Raw genomic sequence first — 21225 nt, 5'->3', positions numbered from 1 at the left:
GATGTCCCATTTTCTGTATGAGGCTTTTAACCCAACCTCAACTGGTTTGGGCCAAAGTGACGTATTCAACAACTATCTGTTGAGCATCTTTCCTGTGCCAGGCCCTTGCGAGCTGCTGGGAACACTGTGGTGACCGAGACAAACCCAGCTCTTAGCTGAAGGAGTAGGAAGAAAAAGGCAACAAGCAAGCGTGCTGGGGTCTTCCTCTGCCCTCCGCATCCCCTCTACCCTTGGTCGTCCTGCCTGCCATGTTCCAGGCAAAGGCAGCGGGGGAGTGAAGCTGGGTGTTTATCCCCCAACCAGTCCCAGACTGGACTGGACAGGTCCTCAGGGACTCCCCTCTCACAGGATTCCTGTCCCTATGGCCTGGGGGTGTAACAGCCACCTGCCTCTTCTTTGCTACTTTCCCTTTACCCTGTCACTTTCATTTAAGTCATCAGTTACTCCATTTGAATATGCCCATTGGGGAAACCAAATAAACAAGCAGGACGGGAGGCTATTTTAGCTGGGGTGGTCCAGGAAGGCCTCTCTGAGGAGGTGATATTTAAGTCAAAACCTAAAATATTTCAAGGAAGAGGCAGAGGTGCCAAATTAGGGGGAAGGGTGAGCCGGGGGAGAGAAACGCAGAGGCCCTAAGGTGTCCAGGGGATCAGGAAAAAGGAAGCCAGGTGAGGCTGGCTGCAAGGAATGGAGGAGGAGAGGGACAAGCCAGACAAACACCTCCCTCCTCCAGGACAGAGTGGCAAACGACTCTCTTTTTGTTGCTTCCACTGGGAGGATGGTCCTAAGACTCTGGGGCAGGAGAGCGCAGGCTTCCCACCCCGGCCCTCCTCCCAGTGCCCCAAAGCAGAGTGGCCACAGGGAAAGGAGATGGCAGAAGGAGGGAGCCCCACCCCTGCCTGGGGTCAGGCACCAGCCCTGGGGACACGGTCACTTTGGAAAACCAACAAATCAAGGTCCAAACAACGCACATGCATTCCTATTGCTTTAGCTCCGGCCCACTTTTCCTTCAAGGGCAAAACTGGGGAGCAGGATGAGAGTCCTGAGCTGAGAGACAGGATCTCGGGCCCCAGGGAAGCAGCTGAGGAGAAGGAAGGCTGTTTGGAGACACCACGGAGAGGCAGGAAGCTCCCCAAGGTGAGCCTGCCAAGGTCAGTCGGTGGTGGTGGCCGCTTGTGAAAGCCGCTCCCCCTGCTTGGTGCACACCTCCCCACCCCATCCCCATGATTGCCACACTCCTGGGCCCCCAGGGCCCCCATCCCAGTGTTGCAAGATCCCGGTTGGGGTTTTGGGGGTGGAAAGGGGCCTCTTCACCTCCACCCCCTACCCTGCCCCAAGCCAGTGAGGGGACTATGGGATGGAGGGGGCCGTAGAGGAGATGCTGAGGCAACAACAGCCAGGGCTGGCGGAGGGCCCCGCACCTCCTCCTTGACAGGCCAGTCACTTCTCAGCCCCCAGCAGACAGACCTCCCCTCTCAGGACTCAGCCTGGGCTGCTTCAAGGTGGGAATGGTCCAACCTGGGCAGGCCTCCCTGCCGGTCTCTGTCAGCTCTCCTATCAGCAGGCCTGGCCTGGCCGCAGAAAAACTTTCACGGCGCATGAGAAATCCCTGAGGCTACCCCGTGGGGAGATGGCGGGTATTTTCAGAGGAAGAAGGCCGCAACTGGCCATGCATTCTGACCTCAGGAGCAGCGGAAGGGTCCCAGCACTTGGGAAAAGGCAAGCTTCCTGGCAGGGAGAGACCCACTGGCAGAGTTCAGCCTCCCTTCTCTTAGAAACAGGGATGTGAGGTAGGAGGAGGCGAGCCATACATAGAAGGGATCCCACACGTGCCCCCAAGCCAAGCTTCACCCCGAAGCTCCAAACTCTGCAAGCCCACCACACCTAGCACTGTCACCCCAGGCCAGGCTATCCAACCCTGCTGCAATCGGGACGGTTTGCAAAACGCCTGCGAGCTCCCGCCTTGTCGCTATCTGAGGTTAGGACTGTCCTCGGGAGATAAGCCCGGGCCCCACCCGCCGTCCCGAGAGAGACTGCCGGCTGCTGCAATCGGGACGGTTTGCAAAACCCCTGCTGGCTGAGCTCTGTCACCATCTGAGGTTAGGGCTGCGCCCCAAGATAAAGCCTAGCCCCGCCCACCGGCTCTGCCTTCCAGCCTCACCAGTGGCATGGCCAGGAGACAGAGCTCCTAGGAAGCCCACTCAGGGTCTGGAAGCCTTATTCAGGCCCAGTGAAGACCCCTGCTGCCCGCTCCTCCTCTTCTCCCTCCTCCCCTCCATCCCTAGCCTCATGTTCACACCAATCTCACTACCCTCCTCCCCGCTCCCTCTCCATCTACTCTCCTCACCTTCCATCTTCCATCCTCACACTTCCTCCTCCCTCACCTCCCTTCTACCTTCTCACCACACTCATTCATTCATTCATTTGCTCAAAAAATACTTAAATAACACTTACTCCAGGCCAAACAGTTTGCTTGTATATGGGAGCTACAGGAAAACAAGGAGGACAGTCCCTGCCCTTGTGGGGCTTACAGATTCGTGCGGGGGACAGACAAACATAATACCACAGATAAATACATAATCCCAAATTGTGGGCAGTGCTGTGTGGCAAAAAGACAGGGGTGACCAGCAGATAGTAACCAGGGTACCTGACTCAAATGTGAGGGTCGGGAAGGACTTCTTTGAGGAAGGAATGTATAAGCAGATCTAAAAGGTGAGTTGGAGTCAGTCAGTCAAAAAGCAGGGGTTCCCACAGAGCGAAGTGTTTGCAAAGGCCCCAGGCAGGTCCTTCCCAGTCACTGACAGAGGCTGGGGCAGGGTGGGCTAGACTGAGGGGGAGAGATCAGGTCAGAGAGAGGCTGAGGCCAGATCTCGCACCATGGGATCCAGAGCATCAGCAGGAGGAACCACCTTCCAAAGAAAGAGGACATTTCCTCTCCTAAGGAGAGAGAGGGGTGGCAGCAGACACAGATACAAATGCAGATAGGTCGGTTCTATCTGAGGCTGAGGCTGGCTTCTATCTTCACCGTGGAAGAAGTGACTGCAGTGACCGAGCGCCTGAGGAGGAGGCCTCAGGCTGTAAAATTCTAGTTGCTGAGATTTCTGACTTGGGAGCACCCAACTGAAGTCGATGATGACAGTCAAAGGGTGACAACAGTCTGTCCTGTGGGGTGATTTCCTTCAGTGACCCTTAGCTGCCAGGGAGCAAGGGTAAAGAAGACAAGTGTTGGTTTCATCTGGGCTTGGGGCTTCCCCGGGGAGGCGGGATGGGCAGGACCGGGAAGGGGAGTTGAAGGCACTTACAAAAGAGGGGTTTAGTGGTGAGCCTGGAAACTAAGGCAGATAAGGAGAGATGAAAAGACAGGAAGGGCCAGTGGTTCTTCAATGAGCTTATAGAACAGCTGCAGTGAACCGACTTGAGCAAACAAACCCCAAGGAAAGGAGATCATATCAGAGAGCGGGATGTTTGATTCAGTTATTTCATAGGTGCTGCAGTTTCTGGTGATGATAAGGCTCCCGTATGACCCTGGGAGTGGCTTGCTAAGGTGGAATGGAGAAGAATGTTCGAGATGAGAGGGGGAAGGAACTGAGAGGTCAGCGTGCTGGACGGAGCACCCGTATGGGTGATGACACCACCTAGGACGACTGCTCTGCTCAGCCCCATTCTCTCTCCACATCCCGCGTCCCACGCCCTCTCTTTCACCTCCGCTCCTTCCTCACAACATCCTCTCTCCTTATCCCTCTCATTTCCTGCCTCCACACCCTCTTTCTCACTTCCATCCCCGTCTTCTCTAACCTCCATTCTCCTCTCTAACCCCACCCTCTCTCACCGCCTTCATCCTCTCCTCATCTTCCTCATCCTGTTCTTCTCATCACAACGTTATTGCTCCTCCAAGCTATGCACTTGAGAAGCACCATTGCACGGTAGGTTAAAGCCTGTGCCCACGAGCCTAACTACGTGGGTTCAAATCCCACATTTACCACCCACCCACGCTGCCTAGTTTTGCTGTGCCTTGGTTGTAGAATCGAGACAATAATAATACCTAACTCTTAAGGTTGCCGAAAGAATCACAGGAGTCTCAAGCGCTGGGCACAATGTCTGGGCACAAAGGAAGTGCCAATAAAATGACTGTTAGTCTCACCCCCTCTCCCTGCTTCCCTTCTCTCTCCTCACTTTCATCTTCCACCTCCATCATCCCTCGAACCTACTTCATACTTCTTCAAAGAGGCAGAGATGAAACAGACTCAGCCCCTGCCCACAGTGTAGCAGGGAAACCAGCACAAAACTAAACGTCAGGAGAGTATAATAAATGCTACTTCAAAGATATGAAAGAAATGCCATTGGAGAACAGAGGACATGCACACTAACCCTGCCTTGGGAGTAAAGAAAAGTCTCAACAGGCAGATAACCTCTCAGCTGGATCTTAAAAGATGTGGAAGAATTTACCAGGCAAAGGCAGGAGAGAGGTATTTCAGCAGAACGAACACAAAGTGTTTCTTGTGCTGCTTCTCTGGAAAGTACGAAGCTCTGCACGCATGTGTCGTTAGGATGAGCCCCTCCCCCGGCAGGGGCCCGCCCTAGCTCAGCACGGCCACAAGGGGGCAGCAAAGCATCACGAGCAGCTGCAGACGCCGGCCGAAAAACCTGGAAACAGACTGGAATCTACCACACAAATCCTGACCAGGAGGTTTTATTCCCACATTGGGCCGGTCCTGCCAGGACAAAAAAAGGTTTCTGGGTTTCTGACGCTTGGAGAAAAAGACTAGGTTGGTTTAGAGAAAGGACAAGAGTCCCCTAAAGATTTGTGCACATGTTCATAAGAACAGACTAGTCCTCCGCTGAGTTCAAATGTCTGTAGAATGTGTCCTCTCTACCTAGTATTTACTGTGAACCAGACACTGTTTCCCGCACTTTACTAAGATATTCACTTACTCCTCATAACAACCACGTCAGGTGAGTACAATCATCCCCATTTTGCAAACGGGAACACTGAGGCACTTGGCCAGAGCGACGCAGACAGATGGCAGCAGGGTTGGTTTGGCTCCAGTTTGGATGCCTCCCTTGTCATCAGTAGTTCCAGCCACAGCTCTGGAAGGTAAAAGTATAAAACCCAGCTTCCTAGGAAGTCAGCAGTCCTTCTCTAAGCTCTAGTCCTTGTCTGTACTGATTGGCTTTGTTGCCTTACGTCATTTCAGCCCTGACCTGCCTCTTCCAAACTTAAGTGACAGGGTTGGGTTCTGTTCCTTCATCCTCAACCTGAAGACGAGGCCCTCTGGGCTGTGCCTAGTGCTGTGGACACAGCTGCCCCCAGGAAGTGGCTTATCCTGAAGGAGTCCAGGATGTGGAGGGAGAGCCACTAAGCCAACAATTATAACAGAGGATGACAAGTGTTGTGTTAGGAAAGGGAGAGGCCTCTCCCCCACAGGCAGGTGTGAAACGTAGGCAGGAGGTGCTAAGAAAGGCTTCCTAGAGTAATCATAGGGAAGGCAGGAATTAGGCAGGCCAGCCCGGAAGGAGGGGTGTCCAGGCAGGGAAGCAGGATGTGAAAGCACAGCGTGAGCAATGAAAATAAAGGGAGTTCCGAGAGTTCCGCGAGAACCTTTGAACATCTTCTATTAATGTCCATTTTAAGAGTTTGCTTTCCCTCCACAGCATGCCTGTAAGTGGCTTCTGTGAAGGTTCACAGAACTAACACAACAGCCTTTCATAGGAAGTGTCAGTCAACCAACATGTGTTTGTAGAGCACCTACGAAGTGCCCTACCCAGATGCTGGAGAGACCTCTGCTGGTTTAGAGTCCACCCAGAGGCAATATGAGGCCAGTAAAGTGCAGAAGCCCTGTTTGCCCATCTCCAGTGATAGGCAAGCACCTATAAAGCAAAGAGACCCCCCACACACACACAGACAAACCACTATGATAACACCAATATTTTAGTTCTGGGAAGGTTTCGAGGTTGTCCACTCAGAACGGCAGGGGAGTGAGGATGAGAGATGGAAGATGGTTAGGAGAGTTCCTCCATAGACGAGGCAGGCTCCTCTTGGGGAAGGTCAGTTGAGGCCTCCAGAATGACACTGCCCGCCCCTCCCCCCACCCTTCCCGATTTCTGCCCCCCTGAGAGAAAGCTTTGGCCCGTGGTTCACATCCAACCTCCTGGCAGGAACTGTAGATTTAGTCAACAACACTCAAATCTTGAAAACATAAGCAGGAGCGGTGGAGGGCTATGGAGAGAGGTGGTAAAGAGAGGAAAGGCAGAAGAAGCGAGGCAGGGGAAAAAGGGAGCCACAGACAGGATCCAGGGCAGACTCTGGAGAGACCCTTGAAGATGCTGCTGCTGCTGCTGCTCCTGGGAGCTGCCACGAGCAGATGTCTACACGACGAGACACAGCAGTCTGTGAGGCTTCTCAGGCCCCCTTTCTCCCAACTTCCTCTAAACTTCCGCTCCTCCTCCCTCATCCTCCCTGGCTCGCGTGATCCTCAACCCCTCCGAATCCAAACCTGCTACATAGGAGATCCTGTATCAGATGGAGCTTGGGATCCTGAGGGATACGGGATGAAAGGGGGATCTCGAGCCCTGGCTGCAGTGAGAGAGGCCGCTCAGCGACTCCAGGGTGTCCTAGCAGGTGAGTGGGGGAAAAGGAGTCAGGGAGGGCTGACAAGCAGAGGGCTAGGGAGGAAGACCACCACAGAAAGAACTGGAACTCTAAGATGTTGAGGTGAAATTGACCTCTCATCCCATTAAGTCCTTCCAGTTCGAGGACCCCTGCTTCTGAGTCGAGACCCTGCACAGTACTGCCATGCTGTCTGGGGAGACCCAGATGCCCCAAACTACCACAGGTGAGTTCATGTCATTGAGAATGTGTACAGTACCTCTTCAGGGGTCCCCAGAAACATCTCCAGCTCACCTACAGATATTCATTCTTGGCAGGTGCAGCCTCTTGAACCCAGGGTACAAAGGAGAGACTTGCCTGGGGGCAAAGGTGAGAGAAACGTCTCAGATCCGGGGATCTGAAGATTTCTAGGCTGCCTAGACCTCTCCAAGACCGCCAGCATCTAAATTACTTGATGTGCTTCCTGACAGTGCAGATTCCTGAGGCCCCTCTCCCCCAGCAGTTTCTTAGATCAGAGATGGGTTGGGGGAGGACTCCGTATTCTAACCAGCTGCCTAGGTGGCACTAAGGCAGGTTAAAGAGACTCTCTGCCCCTCACTCCTGGTACCAAGTGTCCTACTGCACTGTCTCCCAGTCCATCTGCTAAATTAGATGCTACATTCCACCCCTGGCCAGATCCCCGATGCCCATCTCCGTGGTTATGCCTTGTGGCCGGAGGCGGGTCCCCCACAACTTGTCCAGCCAGATGGGCCTGGGGTCCAAAACACCGATTTTCTCCTGTACGTGCGGGTTGCCCACACTTCCAAGTGCCATCGAGAGGTGAGGTTCAAATCAGATCCCTTTTCCCTGCTCTGCCTATCTTGATCTTAAATATCACGGGAAGGGGGAGGGAGCATAAAAGAAGTTTTTATTAAATTGTACTTATTTGGGGTAACTTGGGGCATGCTGATGAAGTTTGGGAGGGGGCTAAAAACCGTTCCCCAAGCCATCCCTTGGTCCCACCCTGCCGAGTTCCCTGGGCCTGCATTTTCAGGAAGGTTTCTTCTTCTTCTTCTTCTTTCTACCTCACTTCCCTCCTTTCCGCCCCTACCTTGTCTGGGCCCATCCACAGCCATCTATCATAGCCTATGCCGCCTGCTGCCAGCTGGACTCAGAAGACAGACCCCTTGCTGGTACCATTGTCTTCTGTGCCCAACATCTCACCAGCCCCAGCCTCAGCCATAGTGACATCGTTATGGTGACTGCTGCATGATGAATGGGAAGAAGCAAACAGGTTGGGGAGGGGGGCAGGTCACCCAGCTTCCCATGAAGTGGCAGGACCTACCAAGGATGGAATAGAAGCTGCCTCAAGCTCTAAGAAGAGCTGACTAGGCAGAGGGGCCACAGAGTGGCTGGTCAATCCCGCTGCAAATCCAGTCTTCCCTTCTCTGTGCCATTTGTCCTCAGGCTACACTACATGAATTGCTCCATGCCCTGGGTTTCTCTGGACAGCTCTTCAAGAAGTGGCGGGATTGCCCCTCAGGACCCAGTGGTAAAGGAGAGGTCTTCCCACAAGGTCAACCAGAGGGAATCACTACTATCTCATGACCTCCTTCCTTCTAATTCTACCTCACCCTTCCTAAGATTTCCTCTCCTCATATTGCCTTCTCCCCTTGCGCGACTCAGTTAGAGAGAACTGTTCTACAAGGCAACAAGTGACAAGGCGAGATGAGTGGGGACAGCTGCTTCTCACCACCCCAACTGTTAGCCGCAGCCTGGCCAAACACTTGGGAGTGCTAGGGGTCTCACCAGGGGTCCCCTTGGAAGAAGAGGTGAGAATGAGAATACCTTGCGGGGCGGGATGGAAGGTAGAGGGAGTAGCTGGTGGCAACCAGCTACCTCCTCCAGCAGGGCTCACTGTCTTCACACTGGGAGGCCCGGCTGCTCCAAGGCTCTGTGATGATTGCCACCTTCGATGGTGCCCAGCGCACTCGACTCGACCCTATCACCCTGGCTGCCTTCAAAGACTCAGGCTGGTACCAAGTCAACCACAGTGCTGCCGAGGAGCTTTTGTGGGGCCAGGGTGAGAAGTCAGGGGGAACTGCAGAGGGACACTCATGACCCAGGTCAGAGAGAGATTGGAGAAGATTGTCTGCTGTTCAGGTGTAACTGAAGCTGTAAGCATAGCCGGCACTGAAGGATGTTTGGGGCTCTCTTTGTTCTGAGGGTTCTTTCTCTCTCGTCCTATCTCTCAAGCAGGATCTGGCCTGGAATTTGGTCTGGTGACCACCTGTGGGACCGACTCCTCAGACTTCTTCTGTACTGGCAGGTGTGTGCAGAGCGGTTGAGGGGCTGTCCAGCTGTCAGTGATCCCCTTGTCACACTACCATCCCTTCCACACAGTGGGCTGGGCTGCCACTACCTGCACCTGGACAAGGGAAGCTGCTCCTCAGACCCCACGCTGGAAGGCTGCCGCATGTTCAAGCCCTTGGCCAATGGGGTGAGTGGACTAGAGAACAGAGAATGAAACCAAGTGGGCCTAGAGAGGAGTCAACTTCTACAACATCCAGACAAACACTCTTCCCTCTTCTGCCCTGCCCTTCAGAGTGAATGCTGGAAGAAGGAAAATGGAGTCCCGCCTGGGGCAGAGAATCCCCATGGGGAGATCTACCATTCCCAGAGTCGTTGCTTCCTTGCCAACCTCACTTCACAACTGCTCCCTGGGGAGAAGACCAGGCAACCCTCTCAGATCCCAGCCCCGAAGGAAGTGGAGCTCGCAGGCCGCTGCTACTTACATCATTGCACAGAGAGGGGAGCATACAAGGTGCAGGCAGAGGGCTCACCCTGGGCCTCATGCCTTCCAGGAAAGGCTATTCAGGTGCGTGTCACACGTGAAAGAGCCACAGCACACGGGCAAAAAGAAATGCTCATATGGTGGTACTATCCCTGCTTCGATGTTCTTTTTCTTTTTACCAAGTACCCACTGAGTCCATGACTCTGATGTAGACTGTACATTTTCCTTAGAAGGAGGGCTTGAGCAAGTAACTGATGCTATAACTATACCCTGCTGCGCATTTCCTTGCAGATACCTGGGTACTATGGTCTTCTCTTCTGTCCCCGGGGTCGGCTGTGTCAGACTAATGGAGGTATCGATGCTGCTACTTCCCCACCTGTCAGTCCTTCAACCCAAGACCTGGTATTCCAGCTGGCTTTAGGATTAGCTGGGCCCCCAGACCACTCTCTAGGGAAGGAAGAGCGAGAAGAGTTGACTGAAGCAGTCCTACAGGCTCTGGTGAGCAGAGGAGGCACTGGCAGGTAAAGGGACGATTCAGGCTGAGGCTTTATACAATGGGCTAGGGAGAATGCTTACATCCTTTACTTCATAACTGTCCTCAGAAGACTTCCTGCTCATCCTACTCCTAAGCCTGCATGTGTCATGAGATGGACTCTTCCAGGGACTGTCCCTCCATTAAGAGATCCAAATGTCCACTTAGGTGCTACTTCCATGGCCCCTTGATTACCACTAGCCTGCTGTTCACTGTGCATATGTGGAAGTCCCCTGGCTGTCAAGGGCCTTCGGTTGGTCTGCTGCACAGGACCTTGACCCTGACTCTCCAGAAGCAGCCTCTAGAAGTATATTATGGAGGAGCCAGCTTTACCACGGAACACAGCAAGTAATATTCCAAATAATTTTCCTTCAAATTCCTGGACTCTAGATGTTTGAAATTACATTTATTAAGCACTCACTTACGTGTATACTGTCCTAGACAAGACTATTTATTATTTCAGAAGGATCCCTGACTAACAGGGCCACCTCTCCCTCCCACAATAATGGAGTTCCCCCATCTCTAGGCCATCGGGATCCTAGTGCCCTTCCTTTCTTAAGCACTACCCAGGCACCATGTCTAGCAACCTAAACACTATAGTCTCTTTCCTTAAGCCACTTCCCTCAATGTCTAGTTAGGTCACCTTCCAAAAACTTAAGTTGCTGGAAGACTTGGATCTTGGTCTTATTCCTACTTTTAGGTTCTATATTTCCTCTTACTGATTTCCTGTTTGGCTGTTTGGATGAAGCAGGGTTTCATGAGTTCTTTGTATTACAATAAAGGTAAAGCCCTTCACCTCCTAAGCTTGGGCATTATTCCAGGCCAAATATTACCTCTATGTTCCTAGGTTTCTGGTTACCTCGGACCATAATCCTTCCATGACCTATGTAGGTCTGTCCATGGGACTCTGCCTAATGCTGCTTCTCCTGGTGGGTGCACTGGGAACAGTGGCCTATAAGAAACGAGCTACTCTTCAGGTGGGACCATCTGCCCCTTACCATTCACCAGGGCTCCAAAGCACAACAAGCAGCCCAGCTGGAGGAATGAGGGAGGTGTGATATTACCCAGAGCATGGTGGGAGGCAGGATAGAGATTATTTTCTTGGGAGACACCCAGATGGAAAGTTGATCTATTGTCTACACTTAAGTTCTACTTTTCTCAGAGTGCCCTTCTCTGGATATCAACTTTATATTAGCTTTGCAATGAAAAAGAAGTACAGACTCATGGTTTTGAAGATTCATTCTTTATTTTGATAGAAAAAAATAAACTCTTTAACCTGTAAAGAGTGTCACTTGTTTTCACATTGTTGTAGAGCAAATTTACAGAATAGGGACATCTGCTACCAGCTCCAAGGACAGCAAATATGCTTTAGAAAAAAAGGCACTGCTATTTGGAGTCAAACAAACATCAGTATGGAGAAGTGTGTAGTAACCAATTATCTCCCTCTTCTGATTTTTCCATAATTTTACTGAATCATCACTAGGAAAGCTGGTGGATGGGATGTCACATAATTATGCCAGACTCTGGTAAGAGTGGTGAAGCCAGTCATCTGAATCCAGCTAAGTTACAAAACGTGACTTATTATCCTTCTCTCTTGTTTCTGGAGGAGGAGGGCTCTACTTTAAACCCCCCATGGGCCAGCAGTAGGCTTGAGTTATAAAGTGTAGGTTCCTTTGGTTATAGTTACAAAAGAAGCCATTAAATTCTTGAGGGTCTGTCGCTTGCAAAGAAGCAAGCTAGGAGGCAGATGGCTGATCTGGATTTGCTTAGATGGAGAACATGTACACCAGGAGTCCAGTTGATAGGCTGTTAATGTTGAAGTAACCAGGCCTGTACTGGTCAGTGAGTTCAGTCAGCTGATCGGGGTACCATCCCCAGACCTTTAAGTGACACATTTGAACTTCTCATTGTATAGTTGTGGCCTTGGCTCCAACAGCTATGGTTATATTCTTTGATTTTAATGCCTATCAGTCTTTACCAGCTGTAGCAGCCACTGCTTGGTAAAACTTTGCCACGAAGTCTGGCTCACTGACCTCCAGCTGCCTCACAAATTCATTGCGCTCCTGCTCTGCCCAACCTCGAAACCACTGATCCCAAAGACGTAGTTGGCACTCAAAGATACAAGGTGGTCGGTTTGCTCCAGACACACTAAGCTGCTCCAGACCTTCCAGCAGTGGCTGTAATTTTCCTGGCACTGCCTTAGCTACCAGGTCCTGTAGGAAACTTTCACGCTGGGGACCTGACCAACTGGCAAACCAGTGAAGAATACACTTCATCTCCTGGGAAGTGACGTAAGACATTGGGGGAGGGGAAGAGTTAGTAATATTGTCTGGCACCGAGGGTAAGGGAGAAGGGAAGGAGAGCGGCATTGAAGAGGAAGATGACTCCAATGGCATCCTGAAACATAAAAGCACTGTTATGTACTCTCTAAACAGAACAAAGTACAACTTCCCAACAACAAGGAATCTTATCACGTCAATCAGCATTTACAAAGAAAATTAGTTTTCACCAATTCGATCTATAGGAAAACAGCAGAGTCCTTTATTTAGACTATCATCCAACTACTTTAGAGAAGTCACCCAAGAATAACTTCATTTCATCTATGCCAACCTTCCTCTCCCTTTTTCAAACCCGCCCCAACCACTGCTTCCCGCCATCACTCTTCTAAAGAATCTAAAAATAACCAACACATTTCTTACTTATTCTCTCCTGCCTACTTCTATGTTCCAGGTCGAGTAAAGAAAAAAAACCATGATTAATGTTGGTCCACTACCTCCTCCCTAAATGAAAAAAGGTATATGTTTAAATCTAGTGCACGCAACTGCTCAGGGCCTAGAGGCTAATCATTCCAGAGCTAGCAACAGTGGGAAAAACAAGAAAAAAACCTCATATATGATGAAAGAGGCTTCTTGGCAATGTGCATAGAGCATCTGAAATACGCCAAGAACTTCATAACATCCATTACTTCCTTACATTTCCTGTAAAGCCACAGGAAAAATTAAAGAGCAGAGTGAGGGCGCCTCTCCCAAAATAAAATAACACAGTAAGAAAAACAGGTGAAGCCACGTGTTTGTTCAAGACTGAAAAAAGAGTCTAGTTGGTTTGGTGGCTTAGGGATCTGACAAGTGTTATACTGCTGTAGGTGTGCGGCAATTCCTGTCTTAGAACAATTTTCCTTAACGTCTGTTATAAATGCCTGTTGACGCCGACAGTGATTTGCATCACTAATACAACTGGATGGTCAGCCAACTTGAATAGTTGTCGAGTCCCACAGTGTGAATTTCTAACAATGAAAACCTGAAACTACTTGTCTATGACCTATTTTACTGTTTGTGTTTCTTCTGCTGCAAGTTGGAGTATTTGTAGTGACAAAGAAAGGAACCTCTAGGCAACTAACATCAGTTCAGTACCAACACAGTCCAGGGTGGCTGCCTTTTTCACAATGGCCCTACAAAAAGCAATTCCTCCTGAAGGAACTTTACTCCCTCATTCGGAGAAACGAAGAACTTTTTCCGAGTCTTGCGACATGGCTTCCACGGCAAACTCAAGTTCAATGATCACGAACTAGTTCACAGTGTGGGTCCAAACACACGGCGCTGCCACTTGCCCCTTTACAAGCCACGGAGCCTGGCATTCCGAGGTCCCAAGGAGCAACGCAGCCTTAGACGGGAGCGGCGGGGATTCAGAGGATGGGAGGCGGCAGCTGTTTCCGCAGGGAAGAGAGCAGGAGGCTTGCCCTACCAGGGTAACCCGCACACCCCGAGTCTGGCCCGGCCCAGGGAGGGACTTCTACCCCGCTTACCTCCCTTTTCTTCTCACAGGGCACCGGGAGACCGCCACAAGAGAACTTAGACTCCGACTACGGCCGCCGCTTCCATGTTTCCTGAAAACCCAAAGCAGGGCCAGCCGGGCAGCCCACGCACTTCCGCTCCCGGACCAGCCCCAAACACCCAAGCGCCTTAGCGCCTCAGCGCCTCAGCCCTAGGTCCGGAGATAGCCGAGTAACCCCGATTATGGTTATGCCAGAGTCGAGGGCTTCCGAACAGATTCGATTCAAGCCCTCGGTACGACGAAGATAACCGAGCTCTGAAGGCAGAGGGAAGGACGGGGAGAGGCTGGGTAGATGGAAAGAACCGATTGGTGCCGATGTGGAGACGGAAATACCCGAGCAGTTCCGGAGGAATCCGGGGAGTTCTGAGTGGTAATCGAGGGGTTGACTATGGCAGTGGGCGGGGTCGGCTCAGTACGTTCGAAGGGCGTTGGCGGAAATTACCGAAGATGCCCGAAGCCGTCGGGACGGACCCGAGTACCTCACGCAAGATGGCGGAGCTGGAGGAGGTGACTCTGGACGGGAAGCCTCTTCAGGCGCTGCGGGTGACCGACCTGAAGGCCGCGCTGGAGCAGCGAGGCCTAGCCAAGAGCGGGCAAAAGAGTGCCCTGGTCAAGCGGCTCAAAGGGGTGAGGAGACGGCGTTGCTGGGGTGTCGGAGGGGAGCGGACCCGGTAGAGACGAGTCTCTGCCGCGGCGCAGGCGCAGTATCCGGGCTCGGCGCGAGCTCGCTCAGGCCGCCAGCGCGAGCCTCCGGATCCGCGCGCACGGGGGTTGGGGAGGCTCGCGCTGGAACAGAGATAGCGCCGGTTCCCGCCTTAACGGCAGCGGCGCGAGCCCAAAATGGGAGGGTGCGCGCTACTCTCCCGGAGTGTCTTAAGCTCCTTCCTCCTTCCCCCACCCGCTCCTTGTTTGTGTCTGTGGTTTCGGCGCATGCGCTGCAGAAGGAGTTAAATCCCACTACAACCACCGGCGTTGCTGGCCTGAGGGGGGCGAGTTGGGCTGGGTCGGAGTTAGGGGTATGGTTGGGCGGAGGGCTTGGTGGGGTTGGTATCGGTATCCGGAAGAATAGGACTGGGGTAGGGTAAAATGTCTGCTTGATTAGATTAGGAGGTGAGATGAAGAGAAGACTTGACGCAAAGGGACTTGTTTAGAGAGGGGTGTATAATTTATAGGGCATCCAGAAGCAGTTTGGGGTGGATAAGAGTTTGGTGAATATTGGTGAGAGACGTCAGGCAGCTTGATATACGTTGGGTGTGTTGAATCGGTTTGAGGAGATTAAGATCGGATTGTCTTGAGAGGGGTGGGTGATTTGTGTGTACCTATACGTGTGGTGTAAACGGAGAGAAGGTGAGGATGTCTTGGTGTTAATTACGGTTAGTTAGGATACGTGGTGGGTAGTACAGATTAGGGCTGGGTTGGCTCAAGGGTTAAATTGGCAGACCGTCTCTTATACAGAAGCTGACGGTTTCTTGTGTGTGTGAGGATTGGGTCAGACCACAGTTTACAGAGTCTGTGGTCATTTTGTTCTGTAGCCTTTTCTTTGAAATTTTTATAAATTTGATAAATCTAGGTGCCACTCTGTTGGAAACAATACACGTTCACTTAGCTAGATCTAGTCTTGGGTAACTGTTTGACCAAGTAATTCAATCACGCCAAAATCAGCAGCCCCATGTTGGTTTCATGTATTTGAAGCTGATTGGAGTATTTGAAGTGATTTTACCTGCATGGCCAGATTGGGAAGGGGGCACTAGTCAGAAGTGCAAAAGATAATAGGCATCATAGTACTGGTTCTGTCACTGTCACTGATTTTATTGCATTGCCAGGTCACTGATTTTCTCTGTGTGCCTGCATCTGTACATTTTGGAGCAGTAACCATGGCTACCTTTAAGGGTTTTCTGAAGATGAATGAGAACAGTATTAGTAAAGGGCTTTTAGGTGCCGGGAAAAGGAGTACAGTTTGAGTGTGTCTGGTTAGTCATTGCATTTAATGAAGAGCTTGGGGGAGGGGTGGGTGTTTTTTCCCTTGGTTTCTGACTTTTGCCCTTCTCTGTACCAGGCTCTAATGCTAGAAAATTTACAGAAACACTCAACACCCCATGCTGCATTCCAGCCAAATTCCCAGGTAAGAAAGAAGGTTCATTAGATGTGGGCTCTTTGAATGAACAGACACATGGAAGGACATGGTGTTGTGTGTTAGGTGCTTAATTCCCCACCAATATTTTCCTAACTTCCCTGGGTCAAAAATGTTCTCATACCAGGACAGTTGAATTCTAATAAAGGATTCAAGAACAGAATCAGAGGAGCTATTAGTTAATTTCTGGTATTTGAAATGGTGTGTGCAGAGAGACGGGGCTCCAGTTAAGTGTAGTATAGGAATCTGAAGTCATTTATTTGCCATTGATTTTGGAAAAGTAGTTGATGTCTTTGAATGTAGATATGAAGTAGACAATGAGTAGGGCAGTGTAGGAAAATACTTGCTGATCAAGAACTCTTGTGTTGACAGAGATTTTCCAAAACTTCAATCCTTTGGAAATACCCACCATTATTAGTGTTAATACTAACTATGCAGTTACTCCTAAAAATCATTAGTTGCTCTTTTACTTAGGGCAAGAAACTTAACCTTTGGAGACCTTGGTTTCCTCAGTTCTCCTGTATGTAATATGAGAAAAGGTTGGACTAGATCCATAGTCGTATAGCTGTTCTCTTGGGGTTTTTGTGGAGCTGCTTTTGGGGACTTCCTAGGGAAGATGCCTTCTTTCCAAGTGAGCAGGAGTTCATGCTCTCCTGTTAAAGTAGGTTGGGTCTGCTTTTATCTGCTTTGCATATTGAGTTACTGTAAGATTTCTTTAGGAGAAATCATTCCACAATTTTTTTAAAAAAACTAAAATTCTTAGCATGATCTCTTAAGATTCTTTTCAGCTTTTAGAATCTTTTCATTATAGTGTGTCATGCACTTAAAGGAAAAATCCGGGTCTTTGTTAGGGCAGTGGTGTGCAGCTCTGGTCCTAGATGAAGTCCCAAGATACTGTGGGAAGAGAGCCTTCCTACTTCCTTGTTATCACCTCATTAAGCTGTAAGCATCATAATCTAGCTAGCTTACAGAGCTTTAGTGAAGTACTTTAACAAGCATAAGAAACTGCATAAGCTAATCCGTTTATGATTATATTTCTGATGCCTGTTGCATTTTAGTCTTTGAAACTTTGCTTTTATTAACATAGGATTTTTGCAGTGAACACGTATATTCTCTAATACACAAGTAACCCACATTTTGTCAATGTCCATTGAGTACCAAGACACTCATCTCTACTTTAGGTGAAGATAAGCGTTTAAAAGTGCTTAGGAAAGATGAATAATAGACTAATAACATAGAAGGTATTTATTCAGATTTTTTTCTTTTTTCTGGAGCTCTAGTAGGACTTGCTAAGCAAGAAGCTTCTTGAGAGGAAGACTTGTGAAGAGAAAGCTGAAGGGCAAAAGAGTGATGTGGGAGTCTCTGTTTCAGACTAAAATGGGAAAAGGGATTAAGCTCCTGGATTTTAAGTATTGTTACCAAGGATTTCTTCTCAGCCAAAGAAAATGGAATTAGAACTCTGTGTAAAAGCTGAATGGACACCCCTTTTCTTAGTCTCTTGCTTTCGTACTTTTAAGTACTGTACTGGGATTTTGGGGATGTTTGACAGAATATTTCCTGGGTACTTGAAGATTGATCTTGTGTATCAACAAAAGATAAACTAGTGCTTTTTTCCTTTCAGTTTTTGATATTACTAAAAGGAAAAATTAGATTATCTTTAGGGAATATTTTAGATTACCTGAAAATTTAGATTAAAAAGCATAATTTTATAGGAATTTTGATTTAAGTTATTAGTGCATCACTCTTTGGTTGGGAACTGAGTATTTAAAGTAAAAAATTGTGTGCAGTTTCTCTTCTTGCCATCTTTTATGAATCATAGGGCTGTTTAGTTTGGTCCTCAGCATAGGACTAGCTTAGAAAAGGGCCTACCAACATTTTGATTACCTTTCTTAGGTCCAAATGTAAGGGGTAGACCTTTGCTCCATGGATTTTTCTTCCTTGCATTTTCCTGGTTTGCTTTCCTAGACTTTCTTTTTCCATGTCCTCTACACAGATTGGTGAGGAAATGAGCCAGAACAGTTTCATAAAGCAGTATCTGGAAAAGCAGCAGGAGCTACTTAGGCAGCGTCTGGAACGTGAAGCTCGAGAAGCTGCAGAACTTGAAGGTAAGCCCAGATTGTCTCTTCTTACAAGGAGTTGTTGGTTCTTATTCCTGTCATTGTGTAAATGGGCCTGTTTAACTAGGCAATTTCAAGAATAAGTCAGACTGAGATTGCTGCTTACTTGCTTTGGTAGTTTATGGAGCCAAGTGAGTTACTATTTACCTTTTATCAGGGAAGAAGACACTTAATTGGACTATCTTGTTAGAAGAGGATTCCTGCCAACAGGAAGAGTTATAAGTAAATTAAGCTACCCTTTAGATGAGGTAGAGCTTAATCCTAGGGAGTTTTTCTCTATGTACAGTGCTCTTTTTAGTATATATTCTGTATCTGTGACTTTGCCTGACCTCCTTCACTCCTCTACATATTCCCACATGCTGAGCCCTTCACTCCCTCCCTGCCCCGACCCAATCTGTGCTTTGCAGAAGCTTCAGCTGAGTCGGAGGACGAGATGATCCATCCTGAGGGAGTGGCTTCCCTGCTGCCTCCTGACTTTCAGAGCAGCCTGGAGAGACCAGAGCTGGAGCTCAGCAGACATTCGCCCAGTACGTATCTCCCTCCCCACTGTGCTGTTTTGTCAATCCTGCATAGTTGGTGGGGGGAGGTAGTAAGCCTCCATTAAAGTCCCAGTGAAATTCTGTGACATTGATATTTGACATCTGTTTTTTGTGGAAATTATGTCCTTTTCGAAGTCTGCTTTCACCCCTATGTTGTGTTAACCTCTGAGTGTCTTTTAAGGCCGTATGATTTTTCTTCTCATCTGTACCTCTTTAACCTCCTCTATCTCTGAATTTAGCAATAGTCTCAACTCTTTTTCATCTCTTCACCAGTTGTATATATTACGTGTTACACACCCAGTCATCCCTCCAAATGGGCATCTGCTACAGTTTAATTCAGTCAACGAATTACTGAGTGCCTCTTGTATGCTGGGCATGTGCTAGGCACCAGGAGTAGAGAAAAAGACAAATTTCTGCCCTAGTGAAACTTACAGTCTAGTGAGGAGATGGACATTAAACAGATTATTACATAATTAATTACAGTTGTGCTATGTGCTATGAGAGACAATGCAGAGTTGGTTTTTTTAAAAAAAATTTTATTTTTGGTCAGGAAGATTGGCCCTGAGCTAATATCTGTTGGTATCTTTTTGTTGTCCCCCTCCCCAAAGGCCCAGTACATAGTTGTATATCCTAGTTGTAAGTCATTTTAGTTCTTCCATGTGGGACACTGCTACAGCATGGCTTGATGGGTGGTGTATAGGTCTGTGCCCAGGATCTGAACCTGCAAACCCCGGGCCCCTGAAGCTGAGCATGTGAACTGAACCACTTGGCCATGGGGCCGGGCTCCCCAGTACAGAGTATTATGTGAGCATATTACAAGGAGGTATAACCCAGTGTATGGAGTTGGTTCAGGCAAGCTTAATTTTTTTCATGTTATAAAAAATATTAAGCACCCAGTTTTACATAGTATCTGAAGCAAAAGTCTGTCAGGGTAGCCTTTGTCTTCTAAGAACTACACAAGACAGTATACTTTTAGGAGAAAGTGTATATAAGGCATGTGGATGGTAGGTAGCTTTATTAAACCAATGTGTAGATTAACAAGTATTTTGAATCCTCATTAATGTTAGTGGTCATGGGGAAGGTGATCACTCCATAGTTAGTATTTTTAGAATGTATGCAAGTTGCTAGCTCTTCTGATTAATATAGAATTCCTTCCTGAAAATAGATTTTTAGGAGATATTTAATGGTGGGAGGGAAACAAGTTCTCTTAAAGACCTCTTTTCTCCTCAAATATAAAAGTAGCAGACCCTCAATTGATCCATTTTGCTCTTAATACTCTTTTTTTTCCCTGATGTAAAAAGCCGGGAGGAAGGGGGAAACTTTTATAAATGAGTTCTCAGTATTTCTTTTCAAAAATCAGTCAAAAAAATGTTTATTGAATTCCTACTGTATACATATCTCCATGCTAGAATCCATGGGGAGTTAGCACGTTGTAAAATCTGTTAGGGAAAGAGAAGAAAGACAATTGCATGTAACACTAACAATAGAAGATAATATGTTTTTAAGTGACATATAAATAGTGCAGACACATGTACCACAGGAATTCAGAAGAGTAAGAGCTCTCTGAACACTAGAGTGATTAAGAAAGCCTCATGAAGGAGGCGTAGGACCTGAGCTGAGCCTTACAGATGGGTAGGATTTGAATTGGCATAGAGGAGATGAGGGGTTTTATGGAAGAAGCAAAGGCATAGACATAGGAGTGAATGTGATCTTTTTAAAGGAGAGGTAGTAAACGAATCTAGCCAGAGTAAAGTATTGTTTCGTATTCAAGAATAGTCAGAGAAACAATTAAAAAGATAAAGTGGGATAATATTGCAGAAGGCTTTGAACAGCAAGGCAGTGAGTATGAGCGTTTTTGTTCTAAAGGTAATGGGGGAACCATTGAAAATTCTTGATAGAAACGTGATTTGATAAATAACTCTTGTTTAAAAAGGAGAGCCTCTCTCAGTTCTAAATGTAACTTGAAATGAAAATAAGGAATGGATCCTGAAATAGAAATAAGATTTCAAAAGCAAAGATTTAGAGTGAAGGTAACCAGTCTCTTCAGTGCTTTATGTCATCAGCAGGCCTCTGCCTGTGGCTGTACTCGCTGGATGAAAAATAACAGGTAAAAGAAAAGGAAAGAGAGAGGTGAAAAATAAATTAGAAGAATGTAGTAAAGTGTAGAGTACAGCTAATAATTGCCATGTGTGCTCTTCAGTGTACTGTGATCTTGGCCAGAATGTGAACCTCACTACAGACGTGGTACAAAATTCGGTCAAGGTCCTAAGCGGAGTGGTAGTTTGGAGTTCTAGCAGTGTTTAGTTGGATCAGTGGTAATACCGGAGTTTACCCAGAAATTAGATTCTTTCAGGTGTACCTCGTTAGTCTGCCGTAAGCCATTAAACTTGGGTTGCCAGCTTATTTGTGGCTTCGGATGCTTTGGGGTTCTCTCTTTAATAAGATTTTGATTAAAGGAAGGTTCTTAGTAACATATTTTGCTAATCAGTAGTGGTGCCTGAGGATTTTTTTTTTCAGTATTACTATTTTAAAGAATGTGGATTCTGGGCTGGCCCAGTGGCATAGCAGTTAAGTTTGTATGCTCCGCTTCAGGGGCCCAGGGTTCACTGGTTCGGATCCCAGGCGTGGACCTATGCACTGCTTATCAAGTCATGCTGCGGCAGGTGTCCCACATACAAAATAGAGGAAGATGGGC

General features: G+C 48.4%; 3 protein-coding genes across 16 annotated transcripts in view; 2 read left to right on the top strand and 1 right to left on the bottom strand.

Moving 5' to 3' along the window:
- Positions 1-1030: 1030 nt before the first annotated feature.
- Positions 1031-11195, top strand: CIROP (ciliated left-right organizer metallopeptidase). 5 transcript variants are annotated; one of them, XM_070586752.1, is made up of 15 exons: positions 1031-1137; positions 6506-6619; positions 6740-6833; positions 6925-6976; positions 7283-7426; positions 7719-7844; positions 8054-8138; positions 8273-8418; positions 8498-8669; positions 8846-8915; positions 8990-9086; positions 9192-9464; positions 9672-9901; positions 10081-10260; positions 10613-10715. In XM_070586752.1, the coding sequence occupies exons 2-15, from the start codon at positions 6550-6552 to the stop codon at positions 10632-10634; spliced, it is 1761 nt and encodes a 586-aa protein (XP_070442853.1). In that variant the 5' UTR covers positions 1031-1137; positions 6506-6549; the 3' UTR covers positions 10635-10715. The 5 variants fall into 5 exon arrangements, with proteins under 5 accessions (XP_070442853.1, XP_070442852.1, XP_070442848.1 ...); XM_070586751.1 differs by lacking the exon at positions 10613-10715 and adding an exon at positions 10760-11195 and having other exon boundaries at positions 1036-1151; positions 8498-8618; XM_070586747.1 differs by lacking the exon at positions 10613-10715 and adding an exon at positions 10760-11195 and having other exon boundaries at positions 1052-1151; positions 8054-8162; positions 8495-8669.
- On the bottom strand, positions 11140-13873 carry C1H14orf119 (chromosome 1 C14orf119 homolog). Its single transcript, XM_070586760.1, has 2 exons — positions 13715-13873; positions 11140-12309 (listed from the first exon to the last, which is right to left on the bottom strand). Exon 2 carries the CDS (start codon positions 12306-12308, stop codon positions 11880-11882), a length of 429 nt encoding a protein of 142 aa, XP_070442861.1. The 5' UTR covers position 12309; positions 13715-13873; the 3' UTR covers positions 11140-11879.
- The window catches only part of ACIN1 (apoptotic chromatin condensation inducer 1), a 32339-nt gene continuing 24847 nt past the window's right edge, over positions 13734-21225 (top strand). For 4 of the 10 annotated variants that reach the window (XM_008528990.2, XM_008528988.2, XM_008528989.2 and 1 more), the window contains exons 1-4: positions 13734-14370; positions 15800-15865; positions 17868-17979; positions 18399-18518. In XM_008528990.2, coding sequence (XP_008527212.2) covers positions 14059-14370; positions 15800-15865; positions 17868-17979; positions 18399-18518 — 610 coding nt within the window. In that variant the 5' untranslated portion in view covers positions 13734-14058. Of the gene's footprint in view, positions 14371-14513; positions 14760-15799; positions 15866-17867; positions 17980-18398; positions 18519-21225 lie in introns of those variants that run through there. The other 6 variants (XM_070586685.1, XM_070586667.1, XM_070586678.1 and 3 more) reach the window with 3 other exon arrangements.

This window comes from Equus przewalskii, chromosome 1, assembly GCF_037783145.1.
Source record: "Equus przewalskii isolate Varuska chromosome 1, EquPr2, whole genome shotgun sequence".
NCBI lineage: Eukaryota > Metazoa > Chordata > Mammalia > Perissodactyla > Equidae > Equus > Equus przewalskii.
This window is presented reverse-complemented; position numbering and strand designations above follow the sequence as displayed.